Source organism: Corvus moneduloides, chromosome 3 (assembly GCF_009650955.1).
Source record: "Corvus moneduloides isolate bCorMon1 chromosome 3, bCorMon1.pri, whole genome shotgun sequence".
Classification (NCBI taxonomy): Eukaryota; Metazoa; Chordata; class Aves; order Passeriformes; family Corvidae; genus Corvus; species Corvus moneduloides.
The window spans coordinates 60,987,305-61,003,136 of NC_045478.1; the positions used below are offsets into that span (position 1 = coordinate 60,987,305).

At 39.5% G+C, this 15,832-nt stretch overlaps 1 protein-coding gene across 3 annotated transcripts in view; it reads left to right on the forward strand.

The window, feature by feature from the left end:
* PLEKHG1 (pleckstrin homology and RhoGEF domain containing G1) overlaps nt 1-15,832 on the forward strand; it is a 127,548-nt gene that overhangs the window by 95,355 nt on the left and 16,361 nt on the right. For all 3 annotated transcript variants that reach the window (XM_032101844.1, XM_032101842.1, XM_032101843.1), the window contains 4 exons: nt 2,247-2,347; nt 6,832-6,901; nt 14,437-14,483; nt 14,968-15,118. In XM_032101844.1, coding sequence (XP_031957735.1) covers nt 2,247-2,347; nt 6,832-6,901; nt 14,437-14,483; nt 14,968-15,118 — 369 coding nt within the window. The remainder of the gene's footprint in view (nt 1-2,246; nt 2,348-6,831; nt 6,902-14,436; nt 14,484-14,967; nt 15,119-15,832) is intronic.

Consider the following 15,832-nt stretch of genomic DNA (forward strand, 5'->3'; position numbering starts at 1 on the left):
CATATGTTACAGGAGTGCAGGAAAACTGCCAAAGCACCTGCAGGCTGCTGCTTGGCAGCAACATTAGAAAGGTACCTGGTTCCCTCTTTCTAACTAATAATTGGTAAAAGACTAAGAAAAGTATGTATATGTGGAGGAAAATCAGGATAAGAGAACAAAAGGAGCAAAAACCAGGTCATGCATATAACACTGTCTACAATACTGGAAATAACTGTGGACTGTTTGTTGTTTTGAAGAAACCCAAGCTCCAGCTATGCTGAGATGAATGAATTGGAAAGGAACTCCTCTTTATTAATTAAATGTGCTGTATGGAGATACTTAATAAAAGATTTCCATTCCTCTGCAGCCCAACCTTGTCATATCATCTCAGGGTGCTGCAGTGTCCCTGCAGTGCTAAAAATGTTTTCAGAGGATTGCAGTTCCACTGGAGCTTTTCTGTTCTTTGCTTTTATATGATGATGTTTGTGGTCAGAAAAGGTTATTTGTTTAATAGTATTACTGGAGTAGCCCTGAATATATCACCTACTTCTGCCTTTGACCTAGTGTACTGCTTCCTGCAGTCCTGTCTGCCGCACCATCCTGAACCTTTTTACTCTTCTGCAGCTTCTGAGTATAAATAAAAGGCTGAAGACAAGTTCAGGGAGCCCGTGGATGTGGTTCCAAAGACTTCCTGCACAAATACATTTCAAGGACAGGTGTGGGCTCTGAGGCTGCTGTCAGCCAGGAGGGAAGGTAGAGTAAGGTTGGATGCTGTCACAGGAGAGATGACATGGCTCTCCAGGGACCTGCCTACTGCCACTCGGTGCTTTTCTTAAAGACACTGAGGTTACCTTGGAATAGACTTACTTGCTTTCCCCTGGCAAAAAAGTACTGAGTTTTGGGGGTGGTGAGGGGTGTCTTTAACTGGAGGTGATATCAGTGTGGATTATTGATAGGGGGAAGGGACAGGAAATTCTGCTGATACCTAAACCTGAATCTTGGTTACACCTCTGACTTTGCTGACGCTATTTCAGTTGAACAGAAGGATACGGGCATGGAGGCACATAACAAGGCTTAAACACTGTAATTCTTAACCTTCCTTATGAGGACATCTAGAAACCAAAAGTCAGATCCTTGGTTCATGCAAACCGTTTGTCTTCACAGAATTTACACAGAGGATAATACCTTTTTCTTTACGACTCTGGAACACAGTTATATCTTAGAAGTCTTCGTGGTCTTGCTGGCATTTTGCAGGGTTTCTTTCTTGCAGCACCCTGGAATGCTGTGTTGCTTTTGGGAGATTGCCACACCACATTGTCTAGCCACAGGCTAAAGGATTTTATTTATTTTTATTTCACGTTATTTCAGCTGTTTTCACTTTTATTTCCATACTCCAGCAGAATTTCTTCATGAATGTGGCAGCACATCAGGTTTCTTGTTTTATGAGTTGTAGTTAGTTAAATAGCCTGCTGGATTTGTTTGCCCTTATGTGAGAATTTTAATACTGTAGCAGCAACAGAATGAAAGGTGACATTGATCTCTTATCGAAGTGAGGGAAGAGGTGGGAAAATTGTTCTCCCAGAGCACTGCTGATCTGAGCCTTTTCTAGCTGTCATGTTCTTATTCAAATAAAGTCCCTGGATGAGACTATCAGTCTTGTAAGTGCAAAAAGAAATCTTTGCTAGAGTATATAGCAATGTAATTTGCAGTGTAACTCTATGCATGGTAAATTGCATGGACGCAGATACATTGAGATCTTCTACATACTCTGCATTCTTTGGTAACCATGAATTTTTTAAAAAGCAATTTATTCACTGGTTGATTTTCTGAGCCTCTGTTGCTGTGTGCTTTCTGTTCTGTTCTTCATTATATAGCTTTTCTGTTACTAAGACTGCATTAAATTACATTCTTTATCTCTTTTACATTTTTTTGTCTTTGAGCCAGCCAAATGATCAATTAAACTGCCACTGTGAATGAAATGTGAAAACATTTGTTTATCACTAAGCAAGAGAAACGTTGGCTGTCCCGTCTAAGAGGTATAACTTAGCTTTCAGTCTTTTGTTATTTTCTTGGTTTCAGGGAACAGGTAAGTACTGTTACTGTTCATAATAGAGTGACTGTTCACAGAGAGGCTGCTGAAGGCTTTATTGTGATAATAAGGTGAAACTGATATGAAGAGACTCATCTTGTACAATAAAACATAGCTCTGTTTACTGATCTAGAAAAGGAGGAAATGTCTGAAGACCTCCCTCTCGTTTCTCTTGTAGGATTACCTTGACTGTATCACTGATCAGACCAAGCTCTCCCTGGGAACAGAGGAGCGATCGGCCCTGTTTGGAAACATACGGGATATCTACCATTTCAACAGGTAAATTCATACATAACTAAATGAAAACAGTTCAATAGCCTGTGTTAACAAGAGGGAGCAAACCAGCCAAGTACACTTTTATCACTTTAAAATGGCCAAGATCTATAAATTGAGAAATGGTCTAATTTTAGTTCTAAGCAAAGTTGGTTTGCTGAGACCAGATTTTTTTAGCTGTTTATTTGATGAATCAAGTGTGGTCTCCATTTACCTTTTTTTGCTTTTATGGTGGGTATTTACATGAATGTAAGCCTAACCTGCTCTGTGCCTCAACTGAGCATAATGCTAGACCACTGTAAAAGAAATTCTTGCCTTAATGAAGAGATGTTTTGTCTCTACTATATTGGCTCCTTTTGTGTACCTATGTACATCACCTAGATCTGGCTTTTGTAGTGGTTTATGCTAGTAGGTACTCCCTGAATTAATTTCTCTGAACTGTATTCAAGTACCTTTCCTTCATTGAAGTTTTCTGTTCAGCCTTCTCTAAAACTCTGCAGATGAGATTCTATTGTATATTGGGAGCCTGAAGTAGAATTTCTTGCTTGCATGGCTGGTGCCACATTGTGTGGGATCTCAGTATCTGCAGTTTTAAGAGCATGCTGCTGGTACTTTTGTCTGAATCCTCTGTTACTATAAAAATTATTAACTTATTCAGCATTTAAGAAAAACCTGAATATTCAACAGATACAGGAAATATATTTACATGAAGTTCTCACTTCTTTTATATCCCAATACTCCTGTAAAAGCTGTCTTAGCTTTGCTGTAGTTGACAAGACATCTCCCAAACTACTGTGTTCTTTGAAGAACAACAGATAATTTAATTGATTCAAAAGAGGATTCTGAACTGGAGCACTTGTGTCAAAGATCATCTTCAATGTTTTTCCATTGTCATGGGTAGTTACTTTTAAGGGCTTTAACTGCTGGGATTGCTGTTTAGTGTCAAAGGAAAGAGTGAGAATGGATCTATTCAGAATATATGGACAAAGATGAAATCTTAAGTCTTTTCCTGAACCTTAAAATAGCTACTGCAGGGTAATGGAAATATGCTTAACTAGAAAGCTGCTGTGTCCTGCTTGAGCTGCAACAACTGACTTTACTGAATGTCTAACAGCTGGAAAATACATAGTGGGAGCATGCTAAAACAGGCTCATGGGCTGTTTTAGAGCCATGAGACAATGATTGTGAGCTTACAGATTCCCAGTGGTCACAGAATGGAAAAACACAGTCCTGGCTGTTATATTCTCTGATCCTTCAAAAGCTAGAAAAATGACAGACTTGAGAGCTAGGATACATTTATGCCAGCTTCACTGCAGATATTACCTACTAAAAATACTTTCAAGTAGGATCAGTTGTTATACAGAATTACTGAGCTGTGGAAAAAAAAAATTGCAGCAGTTAAAAAGAAAAAAAAAAAAAAGAAAAAAGCAGTTTGGGGCAATTTTAGAGATAGATGTGTTAAAATGGTTAAAACTCACTGGGAAGTTGTCCTCTAGTATATTGCTAATGTATTTCAGGCCTTCTGATATGAAGTTCTGCTTGGAAATTGTGAGTTCTTAAAACTGAACAATCACTGTAGATCCCAGTATAGCTTCAAGGATTAAGTTTACTCCTGTGTGAAATTTGGCATTCTGGGTCCTAAACATACTCTGGAGCCTTTTTATTTATTCTTAGCTTCAGAAAAAAGGTCCACTTGGCAGTTCCGTGTTAGTAGTTTCAGATGGGTTTTTTGGGAGCATGATTTTATAGATTCAGAATTACCTTGTTTTTCTCAACTTTGAATTTGACCATTAATCAATAATCAAAGGTTTCAGTCTTGGGTTTTTTTCAGACTTGCTGATCTGAGAAATTTCATTTCAGCTAAACTACCTAGGATTTTCAGGTGGTGTGTTGAATGGCAAAAATGATGGTCATCATGGTAACTGCGAGTCCCGTGATTATGATCTCTTTTCGAAAAACTATTTCTTTCTGGGTTTCATGGTGGTAAGGTCTGGCTTCTTCTGAGGAGAAGCTATCATAAAACCAAAAAATTAAAGCATCCTAAAAGGCATTGTAATAAGACTTTCATTCATTTGAAAATACAATGAATGCACTGTATGCAAAATTGTCAGTCTTTATGCTTCTTTCTCTTATCCCAAAGGAGTTAGCATTAGCTCCAGATGATGTTTATACAGATTCAGATTTTCCCAGCCCATAATAACCCAAGCTATATAGCTCAGTACGTGGTCTTAAGTGGCACTGGCACCTGTGTCATGCTTCAGTCTGAATCTTGTTAGTGATTCAGCTGAAAGAGCATGGAGTTCCTCCACCAGTGCTTGCTTGTGCTCCCTGCCTGCCTGGCTGGCACAAGCCTGTTGCAGAGGCCAAGAGCTGTGACCAGCAGAAAACCTCTGGATATTCAGGTGAACAGGACCAACATTTTTCTCTATTGTTTTTCTTGCCTTCTGCCACATACTTAAATGTAGCCTGTAATAATAGCCCTGTTTTTTCTCATGTCAGCTTGGTGTTATAGGGATTTATTTAAGATTTTCAGGATGCCTGAGCATGACAGTTTTAGTGTTTTTACAGTGGCAGACTGCTCTTACCAGTCGTGTTCTTAGCAGCCAGATGAGACAGAAGAGAGTGGTAACAAACTCTTTCAAAAACAGCCCTTACACTATGGATTGGTGCTGAAGACACAAACCACTAGTCTATTTACCACATAAACATGGACTCATTGCATGAATATATAAAATCTTTAAGTGTTCCTTTTCTGTATCATGAAGGAGAAATAACATGGTTTTACTAGAGACCAGCAGGAATAAAATGACAGTCCAGGTGCTACATACTCTAAGCCATCAGGACAATGTCTGGCTGTCAGACAGCAGGAATCCTCTCAGCCTGTTTGACATGTTTGGTGTTATTTCCAAAACTCATCTGTGGGACACAGCCAGACTGTATAACTAAATGGCTGTGGTCACCATTGCTACAGCTTGCTTCTTCTGCTGATGTAAATGAGCTTCATGAATGTGGAGTATCAAGCAAAGGTCATATTTTTATTCCCATTTTGATGAAGGGAGAAATTGAGGTATAGAGGTCAAATTGTCACTGTACAAAGTGACTTAGTGACCACTGAACCTGAGGTCTTTGCCTTTGTTCCTTGTGACTGCATATTGATTTCACCCTTTCCTTCCTCCAGTAATTAGAGAGGCAAAGAACAAGCCAGGAAACTCTTCTGGTTTACTGTTTTTGTACATGCAGAGGGAAACTGTGTCTGCTTACAGGGGAAAAGGATAGTTCCCTAGATACAGGCATAGGAACTCTTAGGCAAAACTTGTTCAGGGAACCAGCTGTGAATCGGGAGAAAGGTAGCTCTAAATGAAAAATCATCTGTGGGAGTGTGTGTGTAGGGGCAGGGGGAGAAGGGTGGGGGGAGGAGGGTGAGGAGAAGAAGAAAATTCTATTAGAGAATAATTTAGCAGAAAACTCAGTTTCTTCTCTTGTTTTTCTGAGTACATCTTTCAGTAAGACTGAAAACTCTTTTGATCAAGGAGATACCTTTGAGGTTTTCTTCTTCTACTTGAACTTTTTCTTTCACTGAATTTGCTTTTGAGAACTGAGTTTCATTCAACAGCAAACTGGCTCCCTTATTCCTTTGCTCTTGTTCAAATGAATTAATTTTCTCTTTGGCATATCAACATTATAAAATCCTCTCATGTATTGTTTTTATGCATGTATATGTATATGTATTCCCTTCCAGAAAGCTTTTTTCAGGCTAACCAATTTATCTTCAATGAAGAGACACGCTAAAAGTAGACTAACTTTCCTGAATGAGCTTCTTAACATTCTTCATGTATGAAAAATACATCCCTAGTTCTCACCAATATTTTTCAGAGCAGTTCATCATCTCCCTTGGTCAAGTAAAACTTGTAGAACATAAAAAGTCTTTATAGGACAGTGCACGTGCTTCAGTAAATTTTCTTATTCATCACGTTAGTGGATATACAAGCTACACAACTGTCTGACTGCACCACTATGATTGTTGTAAAAGAGCTGTCAGTCACAGAGTCATAGAATAGTTTGGGTTGGAAGGCACCTTTAAGGTTCAGATGACCCTTAGGTCCAGCCTCCCTGCAACAAGCAGGGACATCTTCAATTAGATCAGGTTACTCAGAGCCCCATCCAACCTGGCCTTGAGTATTTCTAGGGATGGGACATCTCCCTGAAGGAAGGGGCTCAGCTTAGCTTAGCAGAACAACCATGGTTATCCTGGCAACTTGAATTTTCAAATAGTGGGAATACCATTTCCTTATAGTTCTCCTCTGCCTGCAAATAAAAAAACCCCAGCACCTGGGGGGAAGAGGGACATCGAAGGGGTTCTTTTTCCCTTTTTAGTACTCCCTGCATCATTAAGTGCTGCCATGAATGGTGCAGCACTGGCTGGTTCTGAATATACAGGTGTGTCTATTCCAAGGTGTGCCGTAATTACTGTTTCCTGTTCTTTGTTTTAGTGAACTTCTGCAAGATTTGGAAAACTGTGAAAATGATCCTGTGGCTATAGCAGATTGTTTTGTTTCCAAGGTAAGTCTGCAGCACCAGCTGCAGAGTGATGTGGGGAAAATAAGATTGATTTATCAGCTTTTGAGACCTAATTCTGATAGCTTTTGTAAAGTTAACCAAGAAAAGTCAGCAAATCTATGGAAAGGGAAAAAATTTCTCTTAGTAATTGAGAGGGATATGCCTCTGATTTGCATTTCTAAAAAATCAAGACAAAGGTGCCGTTTTCTTCACTAAATGGATCTGAACTGGTGGAGCTGTTTATTGAGTTCATTTTTAGGGTTGCTTTTTTTTTTTTGTTAGCTGTTACAGGGGTTCTCTTTGTTACTTCCATCTGTTAATGTGCATGATCACGTGATACTCTCCAGTTATGCCATGTCAGCTTAAAAACAACTAGAGAATAAAACTTGGCTGAATTCCTAGAAAAGGTAGTAACATTAACATACAAAATGTGGCCATATTGTTTCCTGAGAATTTTTCCTGAAACCCACAACTATACCTTTAATTTTCTTTTTAAATGGGATGGCCCAAAATCTAGCCTTAAGATTCAAATCTCATTCTCTCTGAAATGCTTTGAATTTTCTGGACATTGATCTGATATCTTGATTGTGTTGGGCGATACTGAAGCAAAAAATATGGAGTAAGGGAAATTGTTAGGTGCAGGAGAAATACAGGGAAGGAGGCGGCCTTCATTGTAGGAAACACAGAGAGCTAGTCAGGGAGAAGAGGAATGGCTATAATGAGTAGGACTACAAGAAATTAAATAATTTGAGCTATAGATGATGCTAGTTCACTGCAGAATTCACCAGAGAATCGACATATGCCTTGAATCTGTAGAGCCCAAATGTGTTAAAAAATAATTCGATCTCTGTGGTATTTCTGGAGGAAGAGGGGTCATGTAGTTGTTTAAATGTGGGTAATCTCTCTATAGGTGTGTTTGCCTTTTTGTATTAAAAAAAAACGCAACAAAAAACCGAAATGAAAAAACAAACACAAAAAAACCCCCAAAGAAACCAAAAAGCCAAAGCCTGTCATGTCTTATACTTTGTCCTGAACTCAGCATTGCCAGCACCAAGCACTCAATGTAATAAGTCTAACACATGGATTTAGGATTAACTGGACCACTCTCTCATTACGGTCCATGAATTTGTTTGGCACTGTTGTGACATAAGGGGTTTTATAGCAAATTCAAGTGATGATACCAGCTAAGTGCTGCTGTTTCATCAGATCACTTGCTTCAGCTGAGTTGAGAAAGTTGCAAGTTATCTAGTAATTGGTCTTTTGTAAGCATTAAGAGACCTTAGTGTTGGCACCACTACTACAGAAGTAGGATGCATTTTTGCCCCATTGCAGTGGGGTTTATGGCATATTGTTATTGCTACAGATAGCCTGGATTGAACTGAAGGAGAGAGAGAATGGGATAAGGGCGAGTGCAAAGTCCTGCTTCTGGAACAGAATAACCCCATGTGCATGCTGAGTCTGGCTGACTAAGAAACAGCTTAACAGAAAAGATCTGTGGTCCTGGTGGGCAAAAAGTTGTGAATTACTGCACTCTGCAACAGAGTGCCTGTGCAAGTAAAGGCCAACTGGGAGGCCTTCACTGTATCTACAGATAAAACAGTTCGGAGCTGGTCAATATTTCTGCTGTATTTCTTGCTTATAGCTGGGACTGCTGGGACTACTCCTGCTGGGATGCAAAACAGAGATGGGGCAACTGATAATAAGTCCAGGAAAAAATTGTGTTCTTGTCCAAATTGGCCAACTGAAAGGGCTTGTCTGGTAGACTTTCTGGCCATTAGTTCCAAAACCCATCTGCATATCATTGCTTGTGCCTTTTGTTCCCTTGTCGAATGCTTTTAGCATTTGTATTATTGGCAAGCAACTGCCTGATGGCTCAGAAATTGCTGGAGATTGCAGTACTAACAGGCATTTTTTAGGTTCATCCAGACAAGTGCAAACACTTAAAAGCAAAATCAAACAATACCAAAATACCCCACAGTTCTGATTTTGGCCATGAGGATTTCATTACAGCAACTGCTGACTGTCTTAACAGACTCCAGTTGTCCATTCTTGGTTGCTTGTGTCTTCCCAGCACTGAAAAGTGGAAATAAAACTGCCTTTTTTGGCAGCATGTGCTCCTTCAATCTTACGGGACTTTGGCCATTTATTGTTTCATTGCTTCGAGTGCGTTAGATCTTCACTGTGAGTTAAGCACAGGGATGTTTTCATGCTGAAGTCATAGCTCACAGCCTTAGCTAATGGATGTAGCTGTGCTGGAGCTTCTTGAATGCTTCCAGTGGAACTGTGCTTAGGTTACACGAGCTCTGGATCTAGTGCCATTTTTTCACCCTACTGTGAATACACTCTAGGTGTTGGGAATTTTAAGGTACAACAGGTTTTCACTGTAGGTACTGTGTTTGCTTTTTGCACTCTTATGAAGCTCAGTAACTGCATGAAGTAAAAGTTGTTTCTTCCTTAGGATTCATGTGAAGTCACACGAAGTTGGTTTGCATGTATAACAGAACAGTTATGGTTAAAATAACTCCGAAGCTTGTTGGGACTAAAATGTTTTATATTTGTGAAGACATCTGGGGAGCTTAATTTTTGAAGTTTTGGATCATTCTCCTTGAACTTGACTTCGTTATTTGGTTTTGCTCAATAAAATTTCTTGTATAGCATATTATACTTCTCTCTCACAATCATACATGACTGTGTTTCCTGTGTATAACTTTCATGCTTGAGTAGTAAAAAGCCTTGTCACTTTTAAGGGAAAGGATTATCAAAACACACTTTAGCGTACTTTGAACAAAAACACATAATTGTGGATTTGAATCATTATCTTAACATCTTTTGTGCTGAGTGCCCAAAGTAAATAGCCCCTAAAATGGCAGCTTTCATCTGTTAACAGACTTCAGCAATGTCTTTAGTCTAAACTAGCCAGTAAAGTAAAACTCATTAACCAGTAAAATAACGATGCAAAGCTATGACTTTATGGAAATGTAAATATTTAATAGCAACCTACAACATTGTATTGAATCCCTCTGCTTCCCAATGTTTTACTACATTAATAACTCTCAGGCAGATAGGCACAAATGCAGAAAAGCACATTTATTTTAAAACCTGCTATCCAGTCATGAATTGCTGTCTTTCTCTTTCTGCCTCAAGATGAAGATGGTGTGGATGGGTATTTGTTTAACAGTGTGGGATGGCTGCTGCATGGAAGTAACCTGCCTCTGAGGATAGTGTTGTACTAGTTTAGTTTATACCAATTCTGGTCCTCCCTCTTTGTCTAGAAGAACTGGATTAACACTAGTATGTAGAAGTTCCTGGAGACATTTTGCTGGTAAACTGTAATTGGAGACTGATAAAAGGTTCCAGTGCAAGCTTAGCTATGACTTAATTATTCACACAGAAGACTGTTTATAAGGGGGTTTTGCCAGTTCGGTCTTTCATTTTCACAGTAACGATGCCAGTGTTAATTAGAAGATTGACTTCAGTATTCTACACGTTTACATTTAAGTGAGTTGTTTTAAAGGAGAGCTGAATTCTGGCACATCGCTCTTCTCACTCAGCACCCCAGAAATTCAGAACATATGTTTTCTGAAAGGCACACTAACAGCTTAACCAAGGGGAGAGGGAGAATTACTTTAATTTAGCATCTCATTAGTGAAGAGGCGATCCAGGCAATTGGCTTCAGTTTGCACACTGACACCGCTCATTTTCTCAGTCTCCATTTTCTTTTAAAGTGCCTTTTATGGCTATAAAAAAGCAAAGTGCACCAAGAGTTGAGGGAAGGTTTGGAATGTATGTGGAAGAGATGTGCAGTGAATTGATTCCTCTGCGAGGCACCAGTATAAGTATAGCTGGGGTCTCGAGCTCATGCTTGACTTTTCTCTTGAGGGTGACTTGTAGTCAGTGTGGACAAGCTCTCAGCTTGAGTCTCAGGTTTTTGCAGCTTCTACCACAACAGCTTTGGGCCCCCAGATTTAAACTGATTTCTGGAGCAATTCCAGTCTCTATGCAGAGATCAGTTTTAACCTGGCCTGAAGACAGCTGACATGAACAAAACTGTTTTCAAGCTGACCAAGTTTAAGAATGTCCAAAGAAATACTGATGAGCATAGCTGGTGCTTTCCTTACATTGTGAAAGTATTTGGAAAGATATTAAATCCATCTTAGTTCTGGTTTTTCTGTTGCTCCGGTACTGAGCAGTGCACTTTTGTCCGGATGAGGAAGAACTTCTCTTGGACGTGGCTCTCTTGGCCACTTTCCCAACATGTTCACATTAATCCAGCCAATGCCTGGGCAAGGTGTATGATGTTGATTCACAAGAGATCTGCAAGTTTGAGTGCGTATCAACAATCTCGTCCTGGAGGCAAAACACATGTCCTTGACTTTCTCCTGGCACTATGCTCACATTGCTCAGTAGAAGTAAATGCTCTCTGATGGTTCTGTGTGGTGAAATGAGCTGTGGCTCACTGGAGCGAGTACACATGTAAGTGCAGTACGGAATTTGGTGTTATGTCTGTTCAGAAAGCAAGGATGATTGTAAAACCATTCTTAAGCTTTAGAAGTATCAAGGGCATAAGAAATTCTTTTTTTTTTCTTTTAATACAAATTTGTTCCATTTAATAGCTAGACTAAAATTCTTTAAAAACCAAAAAAAACCCCATTAAAAGTAGTTCTGACCTTGTGTAAAAAAACCCAAAGCCAAAAACCAAACCAAAAAGCGAGAGTGTGAAAAGGCTCCTGGGGATTTCAGACGTGCTTTTGAGTTTGAGGGGAATGTGCACACAGCCTACTCTATAACCCTGAAATGTTTGGCCTTGTTTGTTTTACAGATAGTACTTTCATTGGTTAAAATTTCACAACAGATACTCTTTTCCTTTTTGTTTGAAAAGTAGAATAATCATGTGATAAGAGCAGAATATATACATAAAAATAAATTGGCTCAAAATGTTCTTCACTCTGCTTATGAAGTAGTTCTATAAATTGTATTATTCTGTTACCATAGCCATGGGAATATCTTAAAATTTATACCAAAATCCCCTAAATGAAAACTTTGAATTAATATATGCATATATAAAATAAATTACATTTTCCCACCATACTGAATTTCACTTTTGTGTTCTCTCTTAAGCACCCTGGCTTATTAGGAGTGCTGGCTAGTTTGGTATTGCCAAAGAAAATTACACAGTGTAATATCTGAAGCTCTTTGAGGTTTGTTAATTCTTCATTTTGAGTGGAGAGGGTTTGGAGCTGTGGCTGGATTCCAAGCATGGACATGAACTGGCTGTGACACAGGCTCACTTTCTCTGCATGTGGACACAGGGTGTAGGTACGCTGCCACAAAAACTAGCTGTGATGACAAATTCAGTTCAAGTGTGAAAAACCAAGCTAAATTATTTAACTGTATTTGTATCAAAACTACTTTTAGTTGGTTTGTTGGCTTCTAAGAGAAGAGCAGTTTAATAAGCTTACAGCCCACCAGTGAGTGAATGGGGATCACAATCCCCTGGGGAAACATTTATTAGAAGTTTGCTTGAGTTATTTTCTTCAGAACAGAGAATACTGAAATCCAGTAAGACATACTGAAATGAATTGCAATGACTTGTACTCATGCAGAGTAACATCTTACTTTTTACGGGGTCCTCGTGGATCACTGCTCAGTGGAGAGATGGATGGCACAACCTGCTTTACCCCCAGGAGAGGGGGACAAGAGCAGTGCTGTTGGAACTGGCAAAGGGCACTGCCTGAGAAGGCTCTTTCTGATGAATGGCTGAATGATAAACAACCAAACCCCAACAGTGAGAAACAAAAGCCACAGCCTGTGTCAGCCCTCTCCCCAGGGGTGGTGCTCCTCAGAGCACTGTGCCTCCTGTGAATGCAGATGTTTGGTCTTGCCATTCACCAGCAATGACCCCTGGGAGACAGCCCCTCTTGGAGCACAGCTATTGTGCTGCAGAATGCCAGAGCCTGTTCTGAAGATGCTTTGAGTGGAAATTGGGGTCTTATTTCCTGCTGGAGGATTGTGTTTTATCTGTCTAGGGCGTAGGAAAGAAAAAGTGATTGATATGGGGAGCACTTTGCCCTTCTGCATTGCTTTCTTAGCCTTTAAGACTCCCGTAAGCTGCAGAAATTGTGTCTTATTTGGGATAGAAGTTAATAGGCAGATGTAGACTTAGAGCACATGGGAATGTTTCTGGTAATCTGTTCTTGCATGGAATTAAATGATGATTGTTAAGAAAAAATCTTAGGCCGGGGATGATGCCTTTTCCTGGTCTTAAAATCAAGAGGCAGACACGGTTAGAAGGGGAAAAGGGATTTTACCTTGGTATTTATTCTTAAGGATCCTTACGTGTACACGTCCAGGTCATATGCATCAAGATGTACCCCACCGAGTCTTTCCCTGTGTCTCTGTGTCTCTCTCCTCCCATGTGTTTCCGTGTCCCCCCAACATTGGGTATAACATTATAGGCTTTTCTAATTAGCATATCTATCAAAGATTCCCCAATGAGAGGTTCAAGTGAGCCCCCCCTCCCCAAGGAACCTTCCCCTGGATGGTTCTATCTTAGTTTACAGAATATGTTTTGGAGAGGACCTTGGGGTCTGGGGCACACTGATCCCTGGCTACGAAGCCTCTAAAATGGTTAGTCTCTTAGCTTAACAAACAAGTCTAAGAATGTAGACAAAAAGCACTAGGAATACAGAAGCTGTAAAAAGGTATAACAGGGGTATAACAGGAGTATAAAAGAAAAGGCAAAAATCTTCATGGCATCAGGGAGGAAAGAAATGAAACTCAGACTTTAGCTCTGAGAAGCTTGTCAGCATTAAGTCTGAGCAATTTCAGTGTGACAGGCAAGTGTGGAAACCCACCCAGATCTAGTTACAACTTGTTGGGGTAATAGCTGTCTGCTTTCACGTAATTTACTTTTCAAAAAAATCACTTTTCTGGCTTCTAATTTCACGCTTAGACTGTGCTCAAATGTGAAAGTATTTATAATTGCTTGAAAATGGCACACCAAACATAACCTGCGAAACTTATTTCTCCCAGTAAATGCTGCAGGTACATGGTGTGATTCTTGGGTTTGTCCTGTGCAGGGCCAGGAGTTGGCTTTGATGATAGTTGTAGGTCCCTTCCAACTTAGGATATTCTACGATTCTATGATATGGGTGTGCTTCAGCACACAAAAAAACCTAGATAAGTGCAGCCAGCTGTTTGAAGAAGGTATGTGTAGTAATGGTATTTTGGTTGAGTTTTTGGTTTTTTGGGGTTTTCTTGAGGTGCATAGATTTTCATAAGGTACCTTGAAGGCTTTGTTGCAAAGCCGCTTGTTTTTTCTCTGTGTAGGTGACCTTGGTTTTTCTTTTAAGTAAAGGAAAAATCTCCCCCCTCTGCAAAAAGATGAAATTAAATTCTGGTCATGTTAGGACTAGTGAATGATTCATTGATCAGGAACTGGAGGAGGTGTTGTCTTGACATCATCATCTTTATCTTGCACATTTTTGCTGCTAGTTTGACAAAATCTCAATATATGCAAACCTTTCCTCCCTGTGCAGAGTGAAGATTTCCACATATATACACAGTACTGCACCAACTACCCAAGGTAGGAATTATGGGTTCCCTTTCTTCCTTTTTCCCTTAGCTGGTTCATGTAATGCAAATTACAGTCTATGCAAAAAAAAAAAAAAAATCAGCCTCTCCCTTTCCCAGATTGGAGGAATGGTCACAGAGTTTACCTTTTATGTGAAAAAGAAAAAAATTACAATAATTTTTAAGAAATGTTTATCTGAAGTTTTGTTTTATCTATTCTTGTGGTTCATTGCTTTATCCTTCTTTAGAAAATGATGGTCTTATTCTGTAATGCTGCTTTTATAATTCCCAGTAAGAGAGATTGGTTGCATGTCAAGGGGAAACATAGCTGAATGCACAAGATAAATAAAAAAAAGCCAAACCAAACAACAGAAAAAGCAGTTATTAGAATGGGAACCTGCTGCCCCTTTTTACAAGCTAAAAAGGAAACAATTCTTTACTTTACTTACAGACTTATGGAAACAGAGTGTCTTAAAGCTGTGTATTGATGTTTTCAGGTCTGTGGCTGTGCTGACAGAGTGCATGAGGAACAAGGCACTGGCCAAGTTCTTCAGAGAGCGGCAAGAAGCACTGAAGCATTCTCTGCCTCTGGGCTCTTACCTCTTGAAACCTGTCCAGCGCATCCTCAAGTACCACCTGCTTTTGCACGTAAGAAATGTATTTCGTTTAGGGCTGCTGCACATTGGAGTTCCTGCCTCTGGTACAAGGCTTGGTGGTTAGAAAGGTTCTGGTTTTCCTTAAATGCTCTTCCTTTTGTGGGTATTTGATTTCTACATGTGGAGACTTTCTGTCTTCATCACTTCATACCATATGCATCTATTTGGAGTGGGGAATTTATGGTAATTATTTTAGACACATTGAATTAGTCTTTGCATCCAAATAATTAGCACTTTTTTTTGAAAGCTGTAATTCTGAAGTTGTTTGGAAAATTCTTGTCATGATTAAACATTTTTGTACACAAATTTATTGTTCCAATGAAGAACAGTGTTTTTCCACATGTTGCAATTCTGGGGGTGGTTGAAAGAAGGACTAAATACACATAAACACCCTGACTGCTAAGAATTTTGTGGAGAGGAATGATGGAGGAAGTGGGAACTCTTTCAATATTCAGTGAATTGAGTTAAGCAAGTTTCGGAAATTCATACTTTATTGTTAACATTTTCCGCATCTGTTTCCTATTAGAGAGTCATGTTCTAGTGAAGTGTAAAGACACTGATCCTTATTTAAAATGCCTGGTGCTTTTCTACTCTCCAACTGTAAAGTAATGCCTAGTGTAATTCCATCAGGGTTTTGTAAGTGTGTAGATACGTTCTGTGTTGTAGGAAGGCCATTAAATGCTGTCTGAAAAGTCTCCTGTCAGTG